General features: G+C 35.3%; 1 protein-coding gene across 1 annotated transcript in view; it reads left to right on the forward strand.

Moving 5' to 3' along the window:
* Positions 1-10,421, forward strand: part of LOC100373194 (Golgi pH regulator-like) — a 37,995-nt gene extending 27,574 nt beyond the window's left edge. The window contains exons 9-13 of the mRNA XM_085499046.1: positions 2,046-2,134; positions 2,688-2,876; positions 4,395-4,484; positions 7,908-7,973; positions 8,907-10,421. Of these exons, the coding sequence (XP_085355172.1) occupies positions 2,046-2,134; positions 2,688-2,876; positions 4,395-4,484; positions 7,908-7,973; positions 8,907-9,113 (641 nt within the window). The 3' untranslated portion in view covers positions 9,114-10,421. The remainder of the gene's footprint in view (positions 1-2,045; positions 2,135-2,687; positions 2,877-4,394; positions 4,485-7,907; positions 7,974-8,906) is intronic.
* Positions 10,422-21,995: the final 11,574 nt, after the last annotated feature.

The following is a 21,995-nucleotide window of genomic DNA, read 5'->3' on the forward strand; positions in this document are numbered from 1 at the left end:
GCTGAGACAAGACGACAGTGTTCAAAAAGTATGGACAATCGACGGAAAAATCTTTTGTGTGGTGTTGGAGGACGACAAACCTGTGAAAAAAGTGATCAATACTGCAGATGATTTAATTGGAATTGGATGGAGTGAACAGCAAGTAAAAGAAGCCGGGGTTTATTTTGAGCTATAGGATCGCTGTGGCCCAGCCATTTTAGGACTAAAACATGATCACAGTTATGCAACATCAGAATCGAAGACCATTAATATCGTAGGACTGAATGTTTGTGGTCTGCACTCGAAAATTGACAATGAAATTTTTCTTGATTACATCAAACATTTTGACATTGTTTGTCTCTGTGAGACTAAAACTGATCAAATTGACCCTTTTACGATACCTGGTTTTCAAGTATTGTGTAAGGAAAAGCAAACTAAAAGCCATCCATTTGGTAGCATTCATGGTATTTCTATTTTTTATAAAGATAGGTACAGAGGCTATATTCATGTGGTCCACAATTTGTCATCTGACCACGTTTTGTGGATTAAAGTAGATAAGCAAATCTTAGGTTATGATTTTATTATTGGTTCTGTATATATCCCACACGAAGGATCTAAATACTATGATAATGAATTATTTGACAATATCGCAGATGATCTGATTAATATCAAGTGTTTATACGATTTGCCGACTTTATTGGTTGGAGATCATAATGCTAGAACTGGTTTGTTAGACGATTTTTTAAATGCTAATCATTTTGGTGTTATAGCCATTGAAGAAAATGGTGATATCTGTAATACAAAATTTAACATGGAGTCACTAGGCTTATGTACTGATAGATACAGCTGTGATAAATCGACAAATAACAATGGGTATAAACTTGTTGAATTATGTAAAAGTTTAGATATCCATATTGTGAATGGACGTATTGGGGATGACCTTGGATGTGGCAATTTAACCTGTGCTGATTCGAGTTTGGTAGATTATATACTTGCCTCACCTCAGTTGTTTATAAATGCTACTAATTTCTATGTTGATGTCTTTGATAAATTATTATTGGATAAGCACAGTCTTATATGCTTAACTTTGAAATCAAACTACGTATCCAATGCAACCCCAATTGTCGATATATCAGCCAATACAAAATGTAATAACACTGCTACTCACGTACGTCCCAAGTGGATTCCAAACTTGTCCCGGAAATATAAAGATTGTTTTGATGAAAATACGATTAGCGAGATTAATGCTAGCCTCACTGCAATAGATCCGGGTCAGTTGGACCAGGTTAAAACGGATGACCTCGTCAACCAGATATGTCACATGTTCATTAACCCCGCTAAACAACTTGGCATGTTAGGATACATGTCCATGATGGATCAAAGATGGTCGACTGGCAGGCATCTTGTTTTTGTTTTTTTATGCGGTATCTTGGACGTGCTCTGTCAGTTTTCATTCAAATTTGGCACATACATGTACTTTATACATGTTAGGATGCATATCCATGTCAATTTGTTTCAAAATCTGGTCAAGGATGGCCGATTGACAGCCATCTGACTTTTTGGCCTTACTACTATATTTCCACAATTTATGTACCATTTTCATTCGTATTTGGCACATACATCATACATATCAGTGTGTTTCATAATCAGATCAAAGATGGCTGAATAACGGCTGTTTTTATTTTGGCCATATTACTATGACACGAAACACGTGTTTTGATGTAAATAAACAATCTGTTGTATACGCCACTTGGAACTCAAGTTTCAAGGACACGCTCGCGACAACCCCTCCGCTTTAATATGATGAGCACAAAGAGAACTTAACGGGGACTGTGTCATTTTCAATGACTTGTTTACCAGCACTAAATAGTCTAGAAACCCAGACACTAAATAAATAAATCGGCTGCACCCCTGTTTATTTTCCATCGGCTATCTATCCCATACATTAGTTTTGATTTATGGTTGTCATGGTAGTACAATTTGATCAGTAGAATTTCAAGCATCATAATTTGTTTCAGTGTTTAGAGAGTCACATGGTTGTCACATGACCTTATCTATGTACCCAGGTATAAGTCAATTACAACAGGAAGTTAATGCTTATGAGGAACTCAGTAGACAACTTTTCTTGGAGGTTGTTGACCTACATAATACAAAGGTAAGAAATACAGATGATTTAAAAAGTGCGCCCTCTAACAGAACTGATGTTGTAGGGATTCTGAGCCATCATCAAGTTGAGTCTGCTTGTTGACTGCTGGGAAAGTTGATTTTCAAGTCAAAACCAAAATATACTGTACATTTCTCAATATTTTGCAATGAACATTGATTTAAATATGTTTTAAATATTTATATTTTGTATATTGCTGAGTTGATTCCATTATGATAAATAAATAAGTTGGCAAATTGTTCATAAAAAATATTCAAAATAATACTCGTCTAAATTTAAATAAAAAAAATGTAGAATTTGAGAAACACCTGAAACTATGGGCAAAGGATCATGGGTAAAGACAGTATCATATAGAAACTGTTGTAAACCATTTATTATTCACTACTAGAAATTCTTTGTTTTGATGATTTTCAATGGGTGAAGGAAAAAATACTTCAAACTCACGGAAATTGTCCTGTGAAATTAAAGCATTTCACAGTATTTTAATATTAAGAGAAAGCGCCCTCGGTGGTAATTATTTCTTGTACTTATTTTCATTTTCCAGGAGAGGATCATATATTCACGTACTTTACAAGGCAAATATTTTAATTTCATGGGATATATATTCTCTATGTATTGTCTATGGAAGATTGTCATCTCTACTATTAATATAGTATTTGATAGAGTTGGTAAAACAGATCCTGTTACCAGAGGTGTAGAGATTGCTGTCAATTACTTTGGCATTCAGTTTGATGTAAGTACAAACAAGTAGAAGAGAATGGTTGTCTGTGGAGATGGGGCAATTGTCTGTGGAGATGGGGCAATTGTCTGTGGAGATGGGGCAATTGTCTGTGGAGATGGGGCAATTGTCTGTGGAGATGGGGCAATTGTCTGTGGAGATGGGGCAATTGTCTGCGGAGATGGGGCAATTGTCTGCGGGGACGGGGCAATTGTCTGCGGGGACGGGGCAATTGTCTGCGGGGACGGGGCAATTGTCTGCGGGGACGGGGCAATTGTCTGTGGAGATGGGGCAATTGTCTGTGGAGATGGGGCAATTGTCTGTGGAGATGGGGCAATTGTCTGTGGAGATGGGGCAATTGTCTGTGGAGATGGGGCAATTGTCTGTGGAGATGGGGCAATTGTCTGTGGAGATGGGGCAATTGTCTGTGGAGATGGGGCAATTGTCTGGAGATGGGGCAATTGTCTGTGGAGATGGGGCAATTGTCTGTGGAGATGGGGCAATTGTCTGCGGGGACGGGGCAATTGTCTGTGGAGATGGGGCAATTGTCTGTGGAGATGGGGCAATTGTCTGTGGAGATGGGGCAATTGTCTGTGGAGATGGGGCAATTGTCTGTAGAGATGGGGAAATTGTCTGCGGGGACGGGACAATTGTCTGCGGGGACGGGGCAATTGTCTGCGGGGATGGGGCAATTGTCTGCGGGGACGGGGCAATTGTCTGCGGGGACGGGGCAATTGTCTGCGGGGATGGGGCAATTGTCTGCGGGGATGGGGCAATTGTCTGCGGGGATGGGGCAATTGTCTGCGGGGATGGGGCAATTGTCTGCGGGGATGGGGCAATTGTCTGCGGGGATGGGGCAATTGTCTGCGGAGATGGGGCAATTGTCTGTGGAGATGGGGCAATTGTCTGTGGAGATGGGGCAATTGTCTGTGGAGATGGGGCAATTGTCTGCGGGGACGGGGCAATTGTCTGCGGGGACGGGGCAATTGTCTGCGGGGACGGGGCAATTGTCTGCGGGGATGGGGCAATTGGGGTAGTTTAAAGACAATTGCCCCATTCCGCACACAATTTATGCCATTTTAGCAAATTATTTAGAAATGTCCTACATTTTCAAATTTTAATCAATGTTGGTTTTTTGCTCAAGTTATATGTAAACTTACATTTATATATTTTACAGAAGTGTTGTTCAGTTACAAGAAGTGCAAGTGACAAAATGTGACATAAGTGACTTTACATGCAAAAACACTGATTACTGTGTCAGTTTGATCAAAGATATATAAACAAGACACTGAATGGACAGATAATTTGTGTGCCAGTGTATAACTAATTCCAATGCTTCTACATATATAAACAAGACACTGAATGGACAGATAATTTGTGTGCCAGTGTATAACTAATTCCAATGCTTCTACATATATAAACAAGACACTGAATGGACAGATAATTTGTGTGCCAGTGTATAACTAATTCCAATGCTTCTACATGTATGAATACATCTTGCATGTTATTTATATGCTATATGTATATTTCCAGGTTAAATTCTGGTCTCAGCAAATTTCATTTATCCTTGTTGGTATCATTATAGTGACATCAATCAGGGGATTATTAATTAATTTAACAAAGGTAAGAGACATTTAAATAATAACACATGTTTGTGAGGGCAATATTACGATTTGTTGCTTGTCTGAGGTATGGTGGTCATGACCATAATATTGATTAGGCAAAGTCATCATACATATTATAGTCATGACCAACAGCCTGAGGCCATGTGTTATTTATTTTATCACATCGAACAGATCATGCACAACCACATCTAACATACCGTGTTTGTCTTCAATTAGGCGCCACTTTGTTACACTTTCATTTCATGGTGTCATTTATTTGTTGTTAAATTTGGGCAACTTTATTTCAAATGATGCTTATTTCAAGCACTTCAAGTTCTAGTACCAGTAACTGTGTTTCAAGCCATTGTTCTTGCTCCATTCTGGTGATACATTATTGGCAATATTTTACATTACCGTCTGACGCCTGTTACCTTTATTTTAAATACTAAGTAAATGATGTGTTTTCAGACAGTCTAGAAAGTTGTACAAAAAGTATCATCCTTTAGAAAACATTCACAGTTTGCCGTACAATCAACAGAAAAATAAAACAAACACACATGCATCACTTAGTAGTAAATGATCTCAATAGTGAAATCCCGTCATGCTGCATTCCACAGTTCTGATTATTACTCAGTAGTAATTACAAAAAATAAAATGCAAGTAAATTTGAACTTAATTTCATCGTAAGCGAATGATTTCGGTCGCATGTAAATGTTTGATGCAATACAATATCCGCCATGCTTCCTGTGTAGGAGTTGACCTGAAATGTGTTCTTAGACCTGATAGGTCAAGTCGTTAATTAACCAATCAAAATGCTGGATGATGCCAACGTGATCAAATTACCATAGCTCATTTAAATATTGTATGAACGCAACACGGCAGAGATTTGCCGATGTTTGCCATCTATTGGCTTTGATTTTGGTGGGAAAACTGCATGATTTTTTTTTTCAAATCAAGAAATTAGTTATTTTTGGAAAGTTAAACTGAGCATTTAAAGAATAATTTAACATTGTTCACTATGATAACAACTCATTTGAAACAGAATATTTTCGTGTAGTTTTAATTTCTTGTTTATGGACTTACTGTGAAATTCACTAAATTAAAAACCACGCGATCATTTTCTACTTCTACAGTAGACAAAAAGGAGATTATTTTGCATAAAAGCCTGTCGTAGAGTAGCAGTGAGGGACTTCCACAATCGTGTCTATCGCTACTAACCGGTAACCGGTAGTCGATCCACTGGCACCAATTCACGATCTATACATGCCAAAATGTCAACTCTGTCTGGTGCTTAATTTGGGTGTAAAATACATGTACTATGTTTTTGTGGCATTGGAGCCTAATTGAAGGTGGCGCTTAACTGAAGACAAATACAGTACATCTCTCACACCCGCTAACCCACAAAATAACAACACTGATTTATTCATTTATTAAATTGTTATTGCAGGATTATAAAGTAGAAAAGTTTGTACATTCCATATTAAAAAAAGCAATAGCAAAACAAACTGAGAGAAAAAAATACATATATAAAAAAAACTTGACTTACCCGGTATATATTTGTAAATTCAGTTCTCTTGAGTAGCTATGGCGCATACATAAGTTTACAGTACAGAACATAAATGCATGTTAAATGTATAATAAGGATCTTTTTATCATTTTTAATTAGATGACTATGGAGTGAAAAAATGACTTATACATGCTCCGGGAGACAATACGATAATACAAGGGCCATTTACGAGATATTTATTCACTTTTTGAACTATTAACTGTGGGTCCAGACAATATAACAACGCAGATAAGCTGCCAACTTTGCAATCACTTTTCACAACTTTGCAAGCAGTTTGTTCATCATTTTTATTTATTATTATTATAATTATTATTAAATCTTGATTGCAGGATATGAAGTAAAAAACTAAGAGAAAAAAATATTAAAAAACTTGTCTATGGCTTGTACATAAGTTATTCTACAGAACATAAATGCATGTTGGATGATAAAAGCACTGCAATAATCCGATTATCACTTTTAGTTAGACGTGTATAAAGTGAAAAAAGCATCAAATGTAGGAATGTTGGAGGACACAAACATATCGCTAACACATATCTAGCACAGAAATAAACAAAATGCATTATCATACGCAACACAGAGATCATAAAAACTTTTACAACTGTGTTGAAACCAAAGCTGTGAATAATACATGTTAGAGCAAGAAATTCAGAACAATGTAATTTTAACATCACTACTGCAGCGCAGCTAGAAAATTTACAAAGCAATATATTGGCTCTGCTGATCAAATCTCATCGTATAATAAATAAATAAACACACACAATCTTAAGCCTAGAGTCACCATGATATATGGGTGAAATTACACTGCTTGTAAGAGCACTCTTCTGTGGAATAAAGTACATACATTCAGACTTCTTAGAATGGTAGATAATATCAAATACCTACTAGCCAAATTCAAAGCCAATATAACTTATATTTTAAATATGAAATATAACAAGTGACACAAAACTCAATAATATACATACAAAAATTGTACATACATTGTTTTGCTGCAAAAAAACAAACTGCGAAATACATGACAATTTGTTATGTGCAGTAGTTTCAGTGACGTCATCTATGTAATATACCATGTAATATCCATCTTATCCAATGTCGTGACTGAGTCTCAATCAATCACAGCACACGTAACAACAGTGGGATGTGATAATATGAGGTTATTATGAAGATTATTATTATACATTTTTTCCTCCCAATGATACATCACGGGAATGCTGAAAACAAAAAAATTTAGAAAAGGATCAGCAAACTTCTTTGTGTGGAGTTTGGTCAAACCCTGGTAGCAGCCATATTTATTTTTATTATCAGAGGACGCTTACGCACGTAATCGTTCCATATTTGGAATTCGCATTTCTTTATATGGTAGATCATAACACCCCGTAAAATACCGCAAAATTATGGCACGCTGTAACTTATGGCATTACGGTGACAAATGTATAATAATCGCTTATATTATGCAATCTGTACTAAAATATTGTTATACGGTTTTAATGTTCAATGGCCCTGAATCTGAATATGTTTGCTGCTTCTGTCAAAATTGAATCCTGAATAATAATCTTTTTTTCCAAATTCAGCCACACAGATTATGTTGATATCCACTCAACAAAAATAAATTAAAGTTATAATGTGTGCCATGTTTATGGTTGCTTTCATGTGAGGGTATGCACAATAAATTTAGTGTAGAAATCATTCATATATGTATTTTACTGCCGACAAAACTGAGCTTGTGTTGATTCATTCATTTATATGTTCATTTATAATAATTTACAAATAAACTTAGCATCCATCAATTTTCAGGAATCCCATGTCTTAGTTGCTGCTGATTATTCAATTGCAAATCACGGTTCAATAACCATAATTCAATATTTGCTTGCTTTTCAGTTTTTCTATGCTATCTCCAGTAGCAAGTCTTCTAGTGTAATAGTTCTAGCACTTGCACAAATAATGGTGAGTACCACTTAACATACTATGAAAATGTCTGTCAGTCTAGGGGTCCTATTGCTATCTCCACAAGCAAATCTTCTAGTCATGTGAATACCACCTAACCCACTGTGAAATTATGTTGGTAGCCAAGTACAAGTTATTTCAAAAAAAAATCTGCTCACGCAATTTTTTTTTAAAAATGGGGCTATCCCTGGTAAGAACCGGCTAGCATGCATAGAAGCGATTTATTCACCAATATTTACTATATGGGGCAGCCATTTTGAATATGGCTTGCAACTAAATAAAGAGACAAATTAAAAAATATTGTTTTCAGTTTCCTACAAACTTTCACAGCCAAATGATTCATTGGGGTAACATTAAGCTAACCTCTGATAAAATTTAACCATATTCGTTGTTTTTGCATGGACAATCCCTTGCATTACGAACAAATCATTACATGAAGAACATAAAACACTGATTACCTCCAGTAAATGTGAGAAACGTTTCTTTGTCACTTTCCTAATGGCAAAAAGGGGGGGTTCTTTGCAACTTTTTATAATTTAGTGGTTCTTTCATGTAACTCTTTATAACTCACCTGTCAGTAAATAATCTACTGAATTGCAGTATAATATAAATATAGGAGGACAATATATTGCATTACATTATTGTCGAGCGAGATTCTTTGAATCTTAGTATATTATACTAAATATACGAAGCAGTACAAATGATTTACAAAATTGTTTATTTATATTCCACTACATAAAATCATTGTATGTTCGCCACTGTAATAGAGATTAACCCAGAGTACGCATGGCCACAAGTCAGTGCCAGCCAGATTTGAAAGTCAATTGTTTTGTCAAAACCAAAGCAGTTAGCCAATTCACTAGAGAGTTTGCAAATGTTCCCACTGTGTCATAATTACAATAACTCTTATTGTGTTCTATTTGTTTTCTGCAGGGAATGTACTTTGTGTCGTCTGTGCTGCTCATGAGAATGAATATGCCACCAGAATACCGCGGTATAATAACTGAAGTACTCGGCGATTTACAATTCAATTTCTACCATCGGTGGTTTGATGTCATTTTCCTTGTTAGTGCCTTGTCCAGTATGGGCTTCATCTATCTCGCTCATCAACAAGCTCCAGAAAAAAACATGAACCCTTAGTAACCAATGACTGTGTGTGTTTCCAATCACATGATGACATAGTAGCCAATCACGTTGTGAACTACATGTCATATGACTACATTCATTCAGTCATGTGACACTGCAATATTCAACAACTGTAGTGACATAAGTAATATCAAAATGATGCTGCTATCTTGGTCACATGACTGATACTGTCCAATCAGCTTTTAATAAATTTTACTGGTGTCGCATTGTATTTTGCTCAGCATGTCATCCATGTTTATTTAAATTATTTGTACAAGCCAATCATAATAGTGGTATAGGTCACATGTCTTCAATCCGAACAGTGTTCGAGGTCATATTGCATGTACAAGCCAATCAGAATAGTGATAAAGGTCACATGTCTTCAATCTGAACAGTGTTCGAGGTCATATTGCATGAACAAGCCAATCAGAATAGTGATATAGGTCACATGTCTTCAATCTGAACAGTGTCCGAGGTCATATTGCATGTACAAGCCAATCAGAATAGTGATATAGGTCACATGTCTTCAATCTGAACAGTGTTCGAGGTCATATTGCATGTACAAGCCAATCAGAATAGTGATATAGGTCACATGTCTTCAATCTGAACAGTGTTCAAGGTCATATTGCATGAACAAGCCAATCAGAATAGTGCTTGTGATTGCATGTCCTGAGTAAGCCAATCAGAAACAGCTTTTGTGGTCACATGTTAGCTATTAACCAATCAGTTTACAGCTTAGTTTCTCCAGCATCTGTAAACAAAAAAATCGTATTTTAACTTTGACTTGTCATGACATTGTGCTAGGTACAAATTTGTTTGCATGTCACCTGAAGGACAGCATGCAAACCACTGCACAGCGCCCTCTGTTGATGAATTTAAACATAAAAACTTGTCGACCATCATTTTGCAAAGAAAAAAAATAATCTCTTTTTACAAGGCCTGAAGGCCAAAACTTCTAAAATGAGTTTGTCAAGTTAAACAAACTTCTCTAAAACTCCACTGGTAAACTTTAGACTTTGACAAACATTATCTTTTCATTATTTCCTTATTTATTTATTGTGATGTTTTAGTAAGAAAGTTAGAGCTGCAAAACTTTTCTTATTAACATATTTCTGCATGTTTCTATGGTTCCTTGTATAACACAGATGGTCATATTGCATGTACAAGCCAATTACAGTCGTGCTTTTAGTTGCATGTCTTAAGTAAGCCAATCAGAAACAGTTTTGTGGTCACATGTTAGCTTTTAACCAATCAGTCTACAGCTTAGTATCTCCAGTCAAGTTTATGTACAGAGGCAATAAATGATGAAGACAAAAGGGTAAACATGTTGTCGCGAGTCTGTTTTGTTTCATTGTATGTTGAGAAATAGTGGCAATGTTTCATCCTTGGTGTTGTGTTGCATCTGTGTTGATGAGGAAGTGAAGTGTGTACTGTGCAAATTATCTCCACTAATATCTTGCTGCTTTTATAATGCCTCCACAGTCAGTGATTGAATGATATCAGTACCCATGGTTGTGCATATAATTGGAAATTCTGACCAATGGTTGACAGTTTAACATTTTCCCATTATGCAGTGGAAGTATGACAATTTCATTTTTTATAAAGTTAAAATAGATTAACGTAGTTAATGAGTGAGTAGCAATTAGCAGAGATGTGGATACAAGTAAAACAAAACTTTGATATTACCGGTACCAGGTATTCTGTTGATCTTTGTTGCCTTTTCCACTTGATTCAGTCTAAATGTCAAGTTGCTTAATATTCACCCAAGAAAGTGTAAATGTGGTAAAAAAATGCCCGGAAATCAATCTTGTACTGGAAATCCAAATTTCTGTCCAAAAGAGTGAGTGTTTCCACACAAGAAGAATTCATGGCAAATAACACAATGTCTGGTAACTAATAGCAACAAACTGCCTTGAAGTAAATATTGTTTCAGTTTGAGTGTGACACACCTGGTTGACAGATGAGAACCACACACTGACACCAGCATTGATTTGTTTGAGGTTACGTAATTTGTTTGTGTTAAAGTGATGGAAATCTTGTCACACTCGAATGCAAACATTGGCAAAATGCTTTTTGTTGCCATCTATGACTGTTATCTCAATAAATTATTAGTTAAACAATGTATAATAATAAGGTTATCACAAGAATACTGCAAAGTATGTACTCAGGCAGTACTGGTCACATCAAGCTCCGCTACACATCAGTATGAACGTCATATTGCCTTCAGAATAATTTGCAGTATTCTTGTGATGACTCCATATTATACAAAGAAAGTGTTGCCTCTTTAAAAGAGTGACAGTAAAATATGAACCCATATTGAATGACTTGTTTAATGGAGAAAATACTGATAATATTCAGCCTGAAGTATTTGTTATCACTACAAATATTAAAAACTCAATCACAATGTGTTTGGGTTGTTCTGTTGTGTTGACAGCTAAAGCTAGCATTCCACAGGTAACTGAAAAAGAGTAATTAAACAGAATTCACAGCAGTTTGTGGAGGTTTAAGATTAAACAGTGCAAACTATCGCATCACATTTGTAATATATATAACTTTGCATTCACTTGCATAAAATGTTCCAGACTAACACTTTCAAATTTGCTGCTATTTTACCTGCGGTCAAAAGTAGTCATGATCAACAAAATTGCATTGCTTGTTCTAAATAGAGTGCAATACCGGTATGTAACGTTTGTCACATTTTGACTAAGATTGTGTATGTCTATCACAAGTCCAGGGGCCTATCTTGCAACTCTTGTAGACTGAACATGTTATCTTTCATCATTTTAGAAGACTCTCTTAAATTTGCATGATTTGATTGAAATTGTATATTATTTTTGTAACAAAGAATCAACATAATACATTTAAGGGATCAGTTCCATGTATAAAATAGAACTGAATAATAAAAATTGAAATTGGTGCTGTATTTTTGAATTATTCAAATCTTAATGACAAAGCATTATTTTTCAGAAAAGCTTTTTTTTTAATTTCTGATATTACGAGAAACTTTAACAGTATTTTACCATTATAAGATTGTATGGGCAAACTAAAATATCAAATATGGTAAACCCTATGCAGCGCATGGCTTAATTTTTTTATTGCGGCCATTTTGAATTTATGCTAATTAGGTAAATTGCTCAGGGGTGACCGAATAGCGCTATACATATTCTGACTCAGAATACCCATGTGACATCAATCAAAACGCTTTGCATATAGCACATTGAAAGCTGTGGCCCACTGAAAACCACACTCAAAGCTCTTCATAAAATTCAAAACAGCTTTGAAAAAAAGATCTATGAAAAGATAATGATTTTGTCATTGCAATGAACATTTCGAAAATACTGAACCAATGCCAATGTTTTTTGTCTGGTCATATTTTAAACATCGGATCGAACAGTTCAATAATAGTATATCATATAGAGATTTTAGTTATTTATAGTGTTTTAAATAAATGTTTAGATAAAATACAAATTATATATGATTGTGATTACGTAAATTAGGGGAGGAGCATTCAAAAATGTTAACATCTTGTTTAGCCCTAAAATGTCATTGCGTTTTGGGGTTCACGGTACGTTTTGAGTTCGCCAATTTGTTACTCCATAGGTGCACGCCTCTATCGGGGCAAACAATGAAATCTCATGTGAAATCACAACGCAATATCACGGATAATAACCAACCACTAAGAATCACCCACCATCCATTTTTATTTTAGAATCGAAGCTAAAGCGATAATTTGCGTTCATTACCTGTTCTGAAGTTGAGATGAATGTTTGCGAGCTTGTTATAGCGCCCTCTGTTATTCTTTGCAGCTTATTATATCACTGCGATAGAGGGCGGTATTTATTATCTGACATTTTTATCTCCAGGACGTTTTACACTTACCCAGTCGTCTCCAACACCGTGTATACAATTGGAAAAAAAAACTCTGGAAAGAATTATCCAGAGTACTTACACGAAGCTGTCTGCTATAAAGGTCGGCACCCCAACGTTAATACACACAATACAAATAATTGTGTCTGGGCCGCCAGATTATAATCTGAGAACAGGTGCGACAACGAAGCGAGGCGTCACGCATTGTCTAAAAGTGAACCTCAGCAAACTCGGCAAAAATACTGCGACTTCCATTTTGTGCGTCTGTTTTGCATTACTATTCACCTCTAATAATTCTGATATGTATTTTCAAGCATTAAGCAACTAACCCAAAGTATCTACTGCTTCAAGTAAAGATACCGTACTTGTTTTGTCTTTGTTTTAAACTTTTACTGCAAAGTAGTATTGTAGAACAAGTCATAATGTAATATGTGAATTTTCGTGAAAACACATCTGTCATCAAATATATCTAGTTCTGTTTAACTGTTATACTGTCAACCGAAAACAAAACTCGTGTGAACTAGAGTCGGTAATCATAAAAAATGATAACTTGTCTTACCTGAACAGTTTGTGGCAATTCCCGTCAAAGGCAATGATCACGTGACTAAAACGCGTATCCTTTCAACACGGGATGATTTCATCTTGACCTCGAACATTACGGGACGTAGCCGATGAAAATATCTCCACCACTCGTATAGTAATATAGTATATTAAGTTTGCAATATGCCCGTGAGAGAATTGCTCGTCATTTCACAGTTAAAGACGTCAGCGATAATGCCTTACCTGGGGTTATTATACAGTATATCATGTCGTCAATCACCAACATTTTCTACAGTTAATACATTGACGATGCGATTCAAAAATAGGCGGAAAATCACAGCTTTTTTGGTATATATTCTAATTTAGTTGACCGAGATCTAGTTCTGACAGTACAGACGTTTTAAATTTGGGTTGAAAATGATTTATTTAACAGGGACTGTTCCTATAAAGATAATGTGCCAGGCCTCCAGTATCCACAGATAGTGGTGGTGGTGTGGGTGGCACGTGGGTACTTGGAACCCTAAAATAATGTGCCAGGCCTCCAGTATCCACAGATAGTGGTGGTGGTGTGGGTGGCACGTGGGTACTTGGAACCCTAAAATAATGTGCCAGGCCTCCAGTATCTACAGATAGTGGTGGTGGTGTGGGTGGCACGTGGGTACTTGGAACCCTAAAATAATGTCTTTGTTTTTCTATATTTATGCAGTTTTACTGTGCAGACTGTACACCGGAGCCTACCACAAATAGAAGATATTAAAATTAATAAAAACACGAGGTACTAGACATGGGTGTTTACGTTTCAAAATAAGAATTATCTCCGCCTCGGTTCTTCCGTTATTAACAAACTTAAATAGCTCATGAAGTTATGCCCCGTTTGATTTAACAGCAAGTTATCAAACTTGCTCACTACCATCGCGAACAATTTTGCTTACTTTTCAATCCTGTAAAATCTCAAAAACTTTTTTAAAATACCGTTTGTTTTTTAGATATGATTAGCATTTGATGGTGATAGAATAAAGTGTAGAATTCAAATTGTACGTCATCATCTTTAATTAAAACCAAAGTTGTTGGCGAATTGGTGAGCAAGTCTGTTAAGTTGCTGCCCCAATACTTCTGCGACTTGCTGTAAATAGGCAAAGTGTTCATTTAAATAATGCCGCCTATGAGGTTTCATGCATACTTTTTTTCCATTTTAGGTAATGTTGCTAGAAGATAAAGACTGTTTGGCATTGTTATAGGCGAATAAAAACACGATTAAAACAGTGGCTTTTTTAGATATAAAAAAAACACCAGTATAGTGTGGAAGTTCACCGGAGGCAAATCACATAGGAGCTATGTATATACTCTCCTGAGCAACTGTAAAATCCAAGTGGGCAGAAAGACACAGTCTACACGTTATAGATGCCTAGAAAATAGGTTGTGACCATAAACAAAACGATTACTGTTTTGTAAAATTATTATAAATTATACTGAAATTTTGTCATCGCTTTTTAAAACTGAATCAATCCTTTCAAAATGAATGTACAACCTTGTGAACGGCCCGGGATGTACAACTTTTAACAAATACATTTTTGCACGTGTTCTAGTATTTATTTTTTTTTGGTGTTTTTACTGTAGGTTGCACTTTGGGTAGAGCTCCGAAATTTTACCAGTATGAAGCCAATCCTGTCAAAATCTGGAAAAAAAATAACGTAAATAATTTGATAGGGCTGCGTCAGTGTTCCCACAAATCTGAATGTATACTCTAACTACAACGCGACTTATAACAAATTATCATGTGTGACATGATTACAAGGTTATATTTCAATTTTTATGAATAGATGTGTTTGACATATATAAACGAACATGGCTCGCTTAGAAATGTTACCTGTATTTCTATGGTTCATGGCCGTGGGATTAGGGTGGTGGTTGCATTGCCATACAATAACATACGATATCCATGCGCAAAATATCCGAATTTATACCTAGTGTGGTGAATCATTATTACATAACAACACACGACTATCCACACCTAACGTCAATATGTTCGGGTCTCCGTTATTTATTTTTTTTTAATTCATATTAGTTTAGAACGTTGCTATCGTGCTCTGGCTCAGTTCAGTTCACAGTACCGCCGCCGTGACATCTTTGATTCAACGACCATTGCCCTGTCAAATGTACCCTCGCGTTAAACTATGCGCTAAACACAAGCTTTATTTAAGAGAATTTAAGAGAATACGAGTTCTGGTGGTAATACTGATTACCAATATTACCTAAGCAATGAAATTGCTTCAACGTCAAGACATCAGCGTCTACCACTTCAAGCACCAGTCAACAGATATTTGTGTAGTTGTGGAAACACATATTGTCAGTCACTTAGGCTCTAAGTCGAATCTCAGATTCTTTTAGAATTTCATATTTTGCCCTGCTTTAGATATGCGGGTGACCGAACTATAGCGTTCGTTCCGTGTTTCCATAAGACGGCAATACCCCGTCGAATTAAAAAAATACAGGAAAAACAACTTGAACAACTTAGCATGGAGTCGGTGCCCTCTACACCCAGCTGACTGTATTACTGGGGCTTAGTCGGTGTGCTGGCACCGGTATTACTGGGGTTTATTCGGCGCTCTGACGGCGGCATTACTAAATGTTCGCCTTGCACAGTTAGACCGTGGAGGTCCGCGCCCTGGCACCGGCATTACTGGATATCGTACAATGTTTATATACACATTTTGAATTTTGCTTGTAATAATACTGCATATCAGCTAGAGATAGTATTAATTCCAAAATCCGAACTCGAAAATTTAGTGGAGAACTTTAATGTTGAGATGAGTGTGAGTTCCACTGTGATAGAAATCATAGTCAACATGTCTAATCGGGTAGACTCGCTTCTGGGAAATACTAGCACAGTCTTTCCACAGTCTAGGGTTGTTAATGTTTTAGCTCGCCTTTGGGGAAAAACTTAAATTCCTACCGTTATGGATATTGTTGACAGTTTAATAACATTATTCCTCTTGCTTATTGACCTAGTTCAGAACGTCTTAAATACGCTGGTATCGTTACTGTCACAAACATGTCCATAACAAACGACAGAAAATTTGATTTTGTTATACCTTACTAATCATGACATAAAAAGAATACGGTGGTGATGTGCGCGTGACTGGTTCACCTACCCGACACTGGTATGAGAGAACCCAACAACGCACTAAGTCTTTCAAATAACTTTATTTTGACAATTCGAGGCTGAGTGTAAAATTGCTCCGTTCTAGACAAATTTATGGCAAACTTAGTCAATGTTTCGCTGCTCGATATTTGTGTACACCACAAGTTTGTGTTTAACCCCGTCATATGGGTTTTTATTTCAAGTCGCAAATATCGGTGCGACTTGTATCACGTTGTTTTGTGAGTGGTTTTAGCAGCCACAACGAACGGAGATAAAAACAAGCTACGAATTCACATTCGATGTTGGGTCCATGTGGTTTTGATTTTCAAGTTGGTTCATAAACCGTATAAAGTGAGTGTATCGTCGCTGTGAACCACAGTAATACTATGTCGCGTAAAAAATATTTAAATCTTAATAAAACTGCCTTTTTTGTTTAAATCATTTAATGTTTTCCAAAATTAAAATCAAAATAGTCATGTAGAATAACAAAAATGGGCAAAAAATATTAGTTTAATGAGAATAAAAATGGACGATGTGGCGGCGGCAATGAGAACGTATTTTAAGTTTTGGGTTTTGTTAATGACTCACACACACCTCAGTCTCTGTTATCAAAAGATCGTGAATCGATTAGTGTACGAGACGATACAAAGAGCCAGATCATGTCGTGCCTGTTGTCGGCTGTTCCATATTTGCAAGCAGTATCATTTGTTTACATAATAGGCACATCGTCGTCTCGGTATGTGTTACGTCACATTGGCTGGGTTTCCATAGTACCAGACAAACCACTTGTTTTTATTTAAATCGCGCCTTTGTAACTAGGTCATGATGACCTTTATTTGGTCCATCTTTTTAGAGAGGGCGGGTAGAGGGTGTGAACTTGAAATCTACTGATTTCCACGCACCAGCAATTTAAGTTTGCATTTTACGACATTATCGTGAATCCGATGAAAAATATAAAAATTTTATCAACAAAAAAACGAATATATTCAATCCTTTTGTGTGAATTTCTTTGCTTACTTTGGGCGCCATTTTTATCACAAAAACCCTCTTGTTTTATATGCACGAACTGAAATAATGACGTAGTGTCTGGGGTATATTGACCTTTGACCGCGGGAAATGACTGTCTGCTGTTGTTTGCCCTGGAAACACGTTTTACTGTCTGACCTTTGACCTCTCGTCGACAGGCTACGCTTTACACATCGAAGATGAGCGCCATCTTACAGGGTGCTATATTGACGGTGTTTTAAGGTGTTGATTTATAATACGACGCATAATAGTATAATAAGTTTCGTATTGTCAAGTTTATTTTCTAATATGAAATCTAATTGAAAACATTTATTTTGCTTGACATTTTTTTTCAATACTCTTTTGCCTAAAGCTGATATTTAGCAGTACCCTACGTCATTGCGAGGTTGCTGATTTTTCAGTGTTTGCATATGTGGACTTTTTTTTATTTTTTTTATTATTTATTTATTTTATTATGGACATCTTTCAATGAATGAAAATGCGAGCAGACAATGCAGATCCACATTAAACACGCAAATCGTAAGTTTTTGAATAAATATGAAAATCGGCAAATATTATTAATATTCTACAGTGGACGCCGGGAAGCAAACACAGAATAATTTTAAATTGAACATGAAACAAAAAACGCTGGTTGAAAACGCCTCTATGCCAATGTTAGATATAATTCAAAGATGCAGTCGTGTATGTACGGTACGTGAAACAAAGCAAATAAAAAGACTTAAACTTAAAATTAACTATAATTTTCGTTCGAATATATATGCAGACAATATTTGTAACTAAATTTGAATTTAAGTTTTGTTTGAATAAAACAAACTTTCAACATTTTTCTTTGTATTTTCAGCAATTCATCTAGTAATATAATAACTAAAATATAAATACAATGCATAGACTCGTTTTGTCTAATTTAGTTGTGAAATGAGGATCCCAGCGTTGCCGTTCGACTTACTTTTTATACGCCGATCGTTCTCCGGTTGACGAGAAAATCACTAAACTTTATAACAATGAGGCGAATCCAAGTACACGTGGCAACGATCATCTTATAACTTCAAATGATAAAAATGTTTTGCTGTGACATTCAAAAAGAAAATTGAATTTGACTCTTTAAAGGTCTCCAGTAATGTCTCCCAGACAGATTTGTTTAAATATTACTGATTCGTCGTTGTTTCAGAAAATGTTGCAATAACTAAACCAAGTAACTACACAGTTAAGACCTGCAACGGTCGCTCTAATCTCAGACTAGTAATAAATGTATTACTAGTCTGAGTTCTAATATTGTTCGTATATATCGCTATAGTTATTGTTTTATAAACCTAAATTACTTACGTAATCAAATCTGTTTCTACTACCGTTACCGTGATAACATTTAAGACGAAAAAATTTGCTTTTTTGATTTTATGCTCGTAAATACGTTGCACTTCAAGGTTGTGGAGGGGCGATATCATGCCGTTTTAAAGAAAACGTTGAGGTTTGAAATCTCTCTGGTTTCCCGGCATTTTCAAGGTGACTTAAATGTACTTTACCGTGGCTGACTGACTGACTCTTTCAATCATTCAATTATGTTTTGAATTATTTTAAAAATCCGTAACGTGGAAAATGATGTAAAAATAAAATTGATTCTAAAGAAACTGTCCTACAACACAACACAATGTTGACTCGTATCCAAAGACCAGCAATGCGATAATTTAAATTATTAAATATCATTTTTTATTTGCTCAGTTATGACTTTTGTAAAATAAATAACTTCACAGACAGAACATACGAGACACGTGTAAATTGAAGTAAGTTTTGCTGTGTCGTCTTCCCCCTTCACATTTTAGATAAATATCCCAAGCATATGCCATACTGCCAACGAAAACTCGTCAAAGATGGCGACCAAGTGCTAGTTAATAGTCAGATATTCTGGCAAGCTTTGATAAAACATGAGAGAACGTAAGTTTTCAAAGAAATATTGAAGTATTTTGCTCCACATATACTGTGAATTAAAGTGTTCGATTTCTCTTTTTGAACTTTTTATCGGAATGTGGCTTGTTCGTTGACCGCAATTGGAGCTTGTAGGTCTACACTCGGATCTGGCGGCCCATAATCGGATCTACTGCCTTATAGCCGAACCTGTCGGCCCATAATCGGAGCCACTCTCATAAACGGAGCTACTAGCCCATCAACAGTCGGAGCTACCGGGTCCACAGTGCTCCAATCGTTCGATTGCAAAGTCCCTCCTAGTATCACAGTCTCGCATTTAGCGTATGTTATTTAACGGGATATGGGGTATAGTTTGATTTATCGGACCATTTTTTGTAATTACGGTAAACAATTAAAATGACTATGTGATGGAACCCAGTAAAACACACAAAAAATAACTAAATTGACTGGCCAATAAATCTCGAATCATAGTTTTACAGATCACAATCAAATGTTCCATGCTGCACCTCCCAGACTGTGCCCATAACCGGAGAATACCACAGGGCTCATACTCTCCTCGGAAACCCATCAAACGGTATACCAAATACAAGAAATGTTCGATAATACCATTTCACAAAATAAAATGAAATCGTTCTTTTATAAAATGTTGTGAGTCTCACAGCAGAAAATATAAGTTGCGGCGATTTTTCAAAAAAAAAACAAACAAGAGAAAAATGTTGTGTCGATGTATGAATGGTACGAGGATAGTTATTCCTTTACTGTACTGTGCTGCCTTGATGGTTGTTTTCACACAAGGTGAGTGATACCAACCACACATGCCTGGACACATGACGAGTCGGCATAAATGTTGACAAATCACAGAATGTTAAAAACAAAAATATGAAAATAAATATAAAATTATGGGTGTATGATTATTCATGTAGTTTACATACTAAATAACGAAACGCGACTTTATCGCAGAAGCCGTGTCCATTATTCCAAAAAAACTAATGATTTTCGCCATTTGTATCTAAAACGCGATTTGTGTGGTTCTATGTGATACGAACACACACCGTGCAGATCTCGCCACAAGTACACGTTGCAGTGAATGACAACAATAATGAGGTATCCTTCTCGTTGAAAGATTGCATAAAATTCGACACTGCATTCTGCTAATTCTGTCATTGATTTTAAAAGAAGATTCTGCTAATTCTGTCATCGATTTTAAATGAAGAATCTGTTAATTCTGTCATTGATTTGAAATGAAGAATCTGTTAATTCTGTCATTGATTTGAAATGAAGAATCTGTTAATTCTGTCATTGATTTGAAATGAAGAATCTGTTAATTCTTTCATTGATTTGAAATGAAGAATCTGTTAATTCTGTCATTGATTTTAAATAAAGAATCTGTTAATTCTGTCATTGATTTCAAATAAAAAATCTGTTAATTCTGTCATTGATTTTAAATAAAGAATCTGTTAATTCTGTCATTGATTTCAAATAAAAAATCTGTTAATTCTGTCATTGATTTCAAATAAAAAATCTGTTAATTCTGTCATTGATTTTAAATAAAGAATCTGTTAATTCTGTCATTGATTTCAAATAAAAAATCTGTTAATCCTGTCATTGATTTTAAATGAAGAATCTGTTAATTCTGTCATTGATTTCAAATAAAAAATCTGTTAATTCTGTCATTGATTTTAAATGAAGAATTTGTTAATTCTATCATTGATTTTAAATAAAGAATCTGTTAATTCTGTCATTGATTTGAAATGAAGAATCTGTAAATTCTGTCATTGATTTCAAATAAAAAATCTGTTAATTCTGTCATTGATTTTAAATAAAGAATCTGTTAATTCTGTCATTGATTTTAAATGAAGATTCTGCTAATTCTGTCATTGATTTCAAATAAAAAATCTGTTAATTCTGTCATTGATTTTAAATAAAGAATCTGTTAATTCTGTCACTGATTTCAAATAAAAAATCTGTTAATTCTGTCATTGATTTTAAATGAAGAATCTGTTAATTCTGTTATTGATTTTAAATGAAGAATCTGTTAATTCTGTCATTGATTTCAAATAAAAAATCTGTTAATTCTGTCATTGATTTTAAATGAAGAATCTGTTAATTCTGTCATTGATTTTAAATGAAGAATCTGTTAATTCTGTTATTGATTTTAAATGAAGAATCTGTTAATTCTGTCATTAATTTTAAATGAAGAATCTGTTAATTCTGTCATCGATTTTAAATGAAGATTTATCTAATCCTGTCATTGACTTTAAATGACAATTCTGCTAATCATGTCATTGATTTTAAATGAAGATTCTACTAATCCTGTCATTGATTGTAAATGAATTCTACTAATTCTAATATATAGGCAATTGTATTATTGTATTATTATAATTATATTCACCTTTGTGAGC

Source organism: Saccoglossus kowalevskii, chromosome 5 (genome assembly GCF_978046115.1).
Source record: "Saccoglossus kowalevskii chromosome 5, keSacKowa6.1, whole genome shotgun sequence".
NCBI classification, from domain to species: Eukaryota; Metazoa; Hemichordata; class Enteropneusta; family Harrimaniidae; genus Saccoglossus; species Saccoglossus kowalevskii.